This window comes from Cystoisospora suis, assembly GCF_002600585.1.
Source record: "Cystoisospora suis strain Wien I chromosome Unknown contig_1657, whole genome shotgun sequence".
NCBI classification, from domain to species: domain Eukaryota; phylum Apicomplexa; class Conoidasida; order Eucoccidiorida; family Sarcocystidae; genus Cystoisospora; species Cystoisospora suis.
In genome coordinates this window covers 7095-15415 of record NW_027154457.1, presented here as the reverse complement: position 1 = coordinate 15415, position 8321 = coordinate 7095, and the positions used below count along the sequence as shown (strand labels likewise).

Sequence of the window (8321 nt, the reverse complement as noted above, 5' to 3'; positions counted from 1 at the left end):
ATAGATAGATAGATAGAAGAGAGCTCAGGAGTTCAGGGTGTACACAGGTGGAGACATCAATATAGGCTCGTATGATTGGGCATCTGTATATATATCAAAAGCGTCCCCGGATAATGGCTTGTATCTTCTCCGAGAATACTTCCTGGTATTCTTCTCCCCTGAGAAGAAAAACAAACATGAGAAGAAGATGAAGAAGAGAAAGAGAAGAAGCACAGAAGAGGCAAGCAGAAGACGAAGAAGAGGAAGAAGACGCTGGTTCTCTCTCTTGCGTCTGTATGTATATGTTGTTGTGTAAGACGTTTAGTTAGCATGGCCATAGTAACGGTGAATAATAGTATTAGTAGTAGTATCAGTAGTAGTGGAAGTAGTGGTTTGGCATTACCTTCGACGTGAAGACGTTTCGGGAGAATCTTTGCATCTTCATAAGGATCGAAGGGGGCAGACGGCACGTCGTCGTCATGAAGAGGAGGTACCACTACTAAAAGTCGCCCGCTATCGAGACGAGCCACAGCTGCACGAATATCCGCCGGCCTGTGAAGATTTGTAGCATCACGCAAGAAAGATAGACAAGAAGAGCAACACATGCATAAAAGACAGGAACTCATGGACAATGAAAAGAAGAAGAAGACGAAGAGAAAGAAGAAGAGAGAGAAAAAAGGACAGAGAAGAAGATCAACAGAAAATAGAGGAGAGGGAGAAAAATTACGGAGAACCGAACCCCGTTCATAGTCACTTGCACAATGTACGGATACATTTACACATACGATGTATAGATACGTATAGATGTATGTACGTGCATCTATGTATGTGGAGTAGAAGATATATACACGTCTCTATGCAGCTATACACATGAATGCATACGTGTGTGTCTGTTGAAACGTCCATAAAGATAGATACACACACACATAGAGAGAGACATAGATAGGTAGAGAGAACGACACAGAGAGAGATATTATACAGACATGTATGAGTGGGTTTCTCAGATACAGACAGACGTATACAAGTCTCTGCCACATACGCATATACACACATATGTATATATATATGAAGTAAATTTGAACATCTGCACGTGTGCATAGATATCTACTGGCTAGCATAGAAGAAGTGGTGTCGATGTGTTTCTATTTCTCTCATTCCAAGAAGAAGAAGAACGAGGAAGAACTTTCTTTCTTTTCTCCTTCTGTTCTTCTGATAGCATGAATGAAAAGTTCAACACATATGATCACGTAGAGGGACGGACAGCCGAGCTGCATCGCTTCTCCTTCTTCACATCAAAGGATATCTATATCTTTATACAACTGTGTGAATTCTTCTACATATAGACGGGTGGATAAGAAAGGACTGGCGTATGTGCATGTGGTAAGACAAGTCTCTCCCCCTCTCTGCGGAAGGGAAAAGACTTCTTTCTATCCTTTCATTCATTGTTGTCTTTCTTTCTTGAATCAGTCGTTCAAGAAGAGAAGAAAGAGGAAACCGAGAGAGAGATTTATAGATATCAGGAGGAAGAAGAAGAGAGCTCGAGAAAGCGAGAGTCTAGACTGTCGTACCATACAAGACGATAAGCTCTTTGTATGCGGTCGTATTCACTCATCATTTTTCCCTTTCTCTGGCGTGTTCTCTACACACACAGCATCAGAAAGAGAAGAAGAAAAAGAACAGAGAGAGAAAGAAAATGAAAAGAATGCGAAAGAAAGAAAGAAAAGGTGCATAATGGGCTTTCAAGTACCATCCATCACGCCAAACGTAAAGTGATATGTGTCGGTATGTAGACGTAGATATGTATATGTGCATAAGTATGTATGTGTATGTATATAGGTATGTATATTACGTATGTGTATGTATATAGGTATGTATATTACTTATGTGTAAGTTTGACTGTCTATGGAAGAGAGAGAGAGAGAGACTTACAAAGGTTTCTATCTCCCATCGTAGAACTTGTTTACTTTTCGGCAAATTAATTATTAGCATGGGAAGGATTGAGGGAATCCATTTCTTCTTCTCTTTTGTAAACATTCTATCTTCTACATGCTCAACTTTCTCTTTGAAGATAAAGTCTTCATCTAACTCATAATGTTGGTCTCCCATCTTGTGTTTCTCATCTTCTTCCTCCCTTCCTTCTCCTTTGTCTGTTTCTTCTCGACTTCCTTGATGTCTTCTATCATCGACACGTTCAAGCGACTCTTCTCTTCCGACTAATCGCAGCTCGATGAGAATGTCTTTCGCTTTTACGCCTGGAATCCACATCTCTACAGCCACACCCCCCCCTCTTGCAGATTCATCTAACTGATCCAGATAGGCCTCATACCCTTCTCCTAAACGATGAGAAGACGAAGAAACAGAGGGAGAAGACGACGAGAGAGGAGGAGGAGAAGAAGATGATGAGGGAGAAGAAGAACAAGAAGATGATGAGGAAGAGAGAAAGAGATGTGAAGACGATATGTCGGTGTGATGACTGGAGAGAAGTTTCTCTCCCTTTTCAGCCTCTGTGCTTGTGTGTCCTTCTTGCTTCTTCGCCTTGACGTTTCTTTTTTCTTCACTTTCCTTTTCTTTGTCTATTTTTTCTTTCTCCTGTTCATCCCTTCTAGCATCATATCCTTGATCATGACCCCGCAGGTTTCTTTCGATCTCTCGATTTCTTTCTTCGAGAGCTTTTCTTTCTTCTTCTTCATTTCTTAGACCTGTCTTGGCTGGTGCCGCTTCTGCATAAGCTGCGAGAGTCTTTTCGATAGTGATACCTCTTTCGTCTTCTGTACGTACACCCGAACCTTCAGAGGCTTTAATGGGTAGGGCTTCTGAATCAAAGGCATAGATATTCAAACTTTGCATGTGCTGTCTCCCCATGGATTGAGAGACGAGCCAATCTCCTAAAAGAGAAGGAGAAAGAAAAGCATGAGAAGAAGAAGAAGTAGAAGAAGGAAGAGGAAAGCCACCCCAGGCACTGAGATTTGGAGGAATAGGAAGAGAAGGAAAAACAGGAGAAATTGAAGAAGAAGAAGAAGCAGGAGAAAAAGCGACAAAAGACGGACAAGGACAGAAAGCTTCTGAAGAAGAAGAAGATGAAGAAGAAGAAGATGGACGAGGGAGAGGAGAAGGAAAGAGTAGAGAAGATGTACGTTTTCTTCTTGTTAAAGGGAAATTCAAACGACGAGGGAAAGGTAAACAAGGAGGAGGTGGATCTAATCTTTTACGAGATATGATAGAAGAAGAAGAAGAGTTGTCATTTTTACCAAGCTCTTCTTCTTCTTCTTGGCAATGATGAGGTGCATCTGACAAGGCAGTCGGTGTAGGAGAGGTTGTCGTTGGGTATGTATGTACAGCATAAAATTTGTGAAGCTCGTTCAGTCTTCTTACCTCTTCATTTACGTCATAACTTTCATCGAAGTCTTCAAAGTAACTTCTCCTCTTCTTCTCCTCCGCCGTTCTCAGTTCATCTTCCCCATCCTTCTCTTCTTTTCTTTCTTTCTTCTCTTCTTCATGAGACAAACGAACTTCGTTCTCCTTCTGTTTCTTCTTCTTCTTTTCTTGGTCTTTCTTTAAAGGCTTAAGAAAAGCAAAGACGAACGTCCTGCCGAAAGAAGCGACCTGAGGAGGGATAGCCACGCCCGAACGTGTCGCCCCATACAGTCTGGTTTTTCTCTCTAAAGAAGAGCGAAGAAGTCTCTCGCAATAGAATGGAGAAGAAGATGAAGAGGAGATTGCAAAAGCAAGAGAAGATGAAGTAGAGATCTGTGAAGAAAGAATAGAGGAAGAAGGAGAAGGAGAAGAAGAGGAGGAAAGACAAGAGAGGGGTGGGAGAGAGTGTGCCTGAGAGAAAGGACTTTGGAAGCTTAAGAAGGAGAGAGAACAATGAAGAGATGAAGGAGATGTACGACGATGGATACCTGCTCTTAAAGAAGAGGAAAACTTTGAGAGAAGAGAAGTAAGGTAAAAATACTCTCGAGAAGAACAGGAAGAAGAAGAAGAGGAAAAAAAAGAATGGAGAAATGGAGATAAAGACGATAAAGAAGAGAAGAGAGACGACGTGTTGCTAGAAGAAATGGTACTTCCCCGGGGGGGAGAACAAGCTTGTTCTCCCCCCTTAGTATGTGAATCACATATCGACGAGAAGGTCTGTGATCTACAAGAAGAAAAAGAAGCCCCGTTTTTCTTCTTCTTCCTCTGTTTAGTGTTAAGGTTGAGTGGATGTGCCTGAGGAAGAGGAGGAGGAGGCTGATAGAGAAACGAGGAAGAAGAAAAAGGTAAAGAGGAGGAGGAGAAGAAGGGAGTGAAGGTTGTTTGGAGACGAGGAGAAAGAAAAGAAGAAGAAGAGAAAAACGAAGACGAAGGAGACTCAGCGAAGAATTTACTTAGAGAAGAAGATTCGACATGAGACAGAGATGTAATGAAGATAACAAGGAAGATAGAAAAGAAATGAAGAAGATGAGGAGCAGAAGAAGAAGAAGAAGAAAAAGAGGGAAAGAGAAATCTCATTACATATCCAATCTCCCGAATGCGAACCATTCTCCCTCTCTTCTTTCTCTTCTTCTTCTTTCTCCTCTTGTTCTTTCTCTGCTTTCTCTTGTGCTAGAGTAAGGTTGGATTGTCCTATCTTCATCTTATTGTGGAAAACCATTCAAATCTGCACTCGCCATTCCGCTTCTTCTTGGCCTTCCTCTGCCTGACCACCTCTCTGCATCAAGAAAGCTTCTCTTCTTCTTCTTCTCTTTTGCGTCAAGAGTTGAAACAAGAAGGGACCTCTTGTCCCCTCAGGCGCATTCTTCTCTAACACACCCAGAAAAGGAAAGAGAAGAAGGCTACGCTTTCAAATGATCGGATAGAAAAAAAGAGATAAGAAAAGGAAAGTGAAACGAAAGGACAAGAGAAGAGAAGAGAATCTAGGACAACTCCTCAGACATCTGTCTGTCATAGGCGCCAAGAAAGAAAGAGTGAGAAAGAAAAAAAGAGTTTCTTTGAAATGGTCTTTGTAGACTACGTGAACAAGAAAAAGAAGAGAAAGACGAAGAAGATGAAGAAGCGTTGTCTTCCTTAGTTGAATAAAGCACTGAATGAAGAAGAAGAAGAACACAGAGATGTACACACACATGCGAAGAGACAGAAAGCAAGAAGTCGATTGATACAGATGTATCGATTGCATGCAACGAAGAGAAGAAGACTAAGGCTGTTCTTCTTCTTATATTTCATGTTCCTCCTCTTTCATACTTCTGCATTTCTACCTTTACAAGAGAGGTCTATTCTTCCTTCGTGATCTAGGAGAGAGAAAGAAGAGGCAGTTTTCTTCCTCCTCTTTCTCTTGTTAACAGAAAAGAGGAGAAGAATCGAGGGAGAAGAAACAGAACGCAAGGGAGAGTGACAATTTATCTTTTATCTACCGATTCTCTCTCTCTCTTTCTCTCCCATTTATTTGAAAGCGAGAGATGATCTATCTCTCTCTTTCTGTCCTTTTTCTCTCCCTCTCGAATTCAGATGTACATGTGTACAGTTTCGCTAGGGTAATTCTCCTCTTTCTTTCTTTCTCCTCGAGTCTAGATGTATGTGTGAATACCTCTATTCGAGTACTTTCTCCTTCTTTCTTTCTTTCTGTGTTCTCTTCGTGTTTGTCTGCTGTCGATGCGGAGCTCTAAGAGAGATGAGAGGTCTTTTATCTTCTCTCCTCTCTTTCTCTATCCTTCTGTCTCGTGGCTTCTTTTCTCTTCTTTCTCGTAAAGAAAAGACTCTCAACAGTCGAAAAGAGATTTGAAGAAAAGAAGAAAGATACAAACAGAGGAAGAAAGAAAGGAAAGGCCATCTACTCTACACACACGCACACGTAGTCGCAAGTATTGAAGAAGAAGCAGAAGAATGACTTCAAGTGGAAGTACAGCTGAAACTTCGTTCCTTCGTTCGTTCCTTCTTTATTCTCCTGTCCACATAGTTGGATGGATATTTGAAAGAGATGTCCTAGGTAGACGTTTCTCTCTTCTTTTCTTCTCTCTCTTCTGTCTTCCGAGGGAGTCCAAAGAAGCCTTGAAGAGTCGGTTTCTCTCTCTCCCAGCGAATATCTTCTCAGAGAGTGCAGGGTGGCGAGGACCGGCATGTAGAAGAAGAAGAAGAAAAGATTTCTCTAGATATAGGGTGTTTGTAATTACTTTGTAAGTTTGTTCGTTCACTTGCCTTCCAGATAGATTTAGGTTTGATTCCCTTTGAAAGTTTTCTTATTGAGAGAGTCTTTGCCTCTTCGAGGGGGAGGAAGAGGGAGATGGTGGTGTCTATACACCTCAGCTCAAGAGAAACATTTTGCAAGGACGTTGTATCTTTCTGTCTTCTTTCCTTGTTTCATTTACTACACTGTGTTTCTCCTTCAGAATTTCTCTTTCTTTTTTCTTTCACTCTTTTTTCTCATCTCTCGTATCTATCTTTCTTTCTTTCTTCTTCTTTTCATCCGTCACTTATCATTTCTTCCCATGTGAGTTGATGTCTTCTCCATCCTATCTATTCAGACTCTTCTTTCTTCTTTCTTTCATCTTTTTTCTTGAACCATCATCTATAACTCTCTTCTCTCTCTTTCTTTCTTTCTTTGTCATTTCCTTTCTGGTTTGTCCTTCGTCTCTCTTTCTTCTTTTTCCTTCTCTTCTCTCTCTCTCTTCTTCCGTCTCTTCTTTTTCTCTTTCTCTTTTCGCATCTTCCTCACGATGGTGCCTTCTTCTTCTTCTCTTTCTACTCCTAGTAATAGTCATAGTCGTATACTTGGTATGGGGGGTTCCTATCTTAAGAAAACTGCACGTCATCAAACGTCCGCTTCACGTCTCTTCTCTCCTTGTCTTTTCCTTGGGATGCATCGACACTTCTCTTCACCCCTCTTTTCGTCTTTCTTTCCTGTCTCTTCCTCCTCTTCCTCTCCTCCTACATCTCAAAATGCCTCTTTCTTCTTCTCCTCCTTCTCTTCACCACCGTCTAATCCGCAAATGAACTCCGTCCTTCTGTTTCCTCGAAAAGGAAGAAGAAGAAGAAGAGAACCCCTAAGTCGCTTTCATCCTATCTCCTCCTTCTCCCTTTCTTCTTCTTTCTCTTCTTCTTCTTCCTTGCATGTCAATTTTCGCTTTCCCTCAGATTCACCCGTTTCATCGCCGACAACAAGGTTGTCATTCTCTTCTCGATTTCTATCTTCTCTCTCTTCTTCTCTTACTTCCTCTTTCCGTCCTTTTTCTTCCTCTTCTCATACTTCTACTTCTATCTTTCCTTTCATCTTCTCTCGGTCGTATCTTTCTTCTCGTCTGTATCCCACCTGTCTTCACTCGCGAAGTTCTTCTCTTTCATTTTTCTCTCTTCAAAATCTCCCGTCACCCCTCTCTTCACAGGAAAAGAGCTCCTTGGTCTCTAGCCCTTTCTTACAGACGCATGCGCACCTTCTTCCATCTTTATCTTCTTCTTCTTCCTTGTCTCTTTCATTCTCTTCTATCCGACGGAGATCCTTGGGGTCGACATCATTGGGTCTTTCCTCTCTAGGGAAAAAAGACGAAAGAGAGAAAGAAGAAAAGAAGACAAGGGCTTCATCTTCTAAGGATAGAGAGAATGAAGAAAAGAAGAAGAGAAAGACAGTGGAGAAGAAGCAGAAGAAAAGAGAGATAGTAGGAAAAGAGGTGAATGAGGAGAGATTGCATGCACTTCAATCTATAGCATGGACTGCACTCGCTTCAATCAAACAGAGAGAACATCTAGACTTCTTTACTTCTGATTCTTCCTTCTCTTCTTCGTCTTCTGTCTCTTCATCGTTCTATCCTCACCAGGATGGAGGTCCGCATACAGCTAGAAATAGAAAAGCCTCAGGTCAGAGTGGTAGAGAGGTTGCTAGAGAAGAGGAGGAGAAGAAGAAGATAGGAGACAAAGAGAAGAGAAAAGAAGAAGAAGAGAATGAACTACAGCGAGGAGGGAAGAGGGAGAAAGAGAATGACTGGGGCATAGTGAAGACAAGTAATAGGAAGAAAGATGATTTAGAAGAGGAGATAAGGTCTTCACTTTTATCGAGAGGGGATGAAGCAGAAGAAAAGTACAGAGACGCTGTTTTCTCTCTTCTTAAGGAATTTCAAGGAGAAGACTCAAAGAATAGCGAGAAGCCTAGGGGACGTGAACAACGGATGAAGTTCCTTGTTCTTCTCTCTACGGTAAGTACGAGGTTGAGGGGTCAGGTGTATATACACTCGAGCAACTCTATGAGGATGTAGATGAACAAGAGAAGCATGCCGACGTTCCCTGTGATGTCTGTATATATTGATGATAGATAGATAGATATATTATAATAGAGAGATATATATAGATAGATAGATATATTATAATAGAGAGATATA

At 41.4% G+C, this 8321-nt stretch overlaps 2 protein-coding genes across 2 annotated transcripts in view; one reads left to right on the top strand and one right to left on the bottom strand.

Annotated features, from left to right (window-relative positions):
* Positions 1 to 209: 209 nt before the first annotated feature.
* CSUI_003672 (transmembrane) lies at positions 210 to 4216 on the bottom strand (the record flags this gene model as incomplete). Its single annotated transcript, XM_068063867.1, has 3 exons — positions 210 to 531; positions 1548 to 1618; positions 1909 to 4216. Coding segments are annotated over 3 exons (2700 nt in total), but the record flags the coding sequence as incomplete, so codon positions are not given.
* A 198-nt stretch (positions 4217 to 4414) lies between these two features.
* CSUI_003671 (rap domain protein) overlaps positions 4415 to 8321 on the top strand; it is a gene marked incomplete at its 3' end in the record, with an annotated part of 10918 nt that continues 7011 nt past the window's right edge. The window contains exon 1 of the mRNA XM_068063866.1: positions 4415 to 8138. Within this exon, the coding sequence (XP_067924157.1) occupies positions 6669 to 8138 (1470 nt within the window). The remainder of the gene's footprint in view (positions 8139 to 8321) is intronic.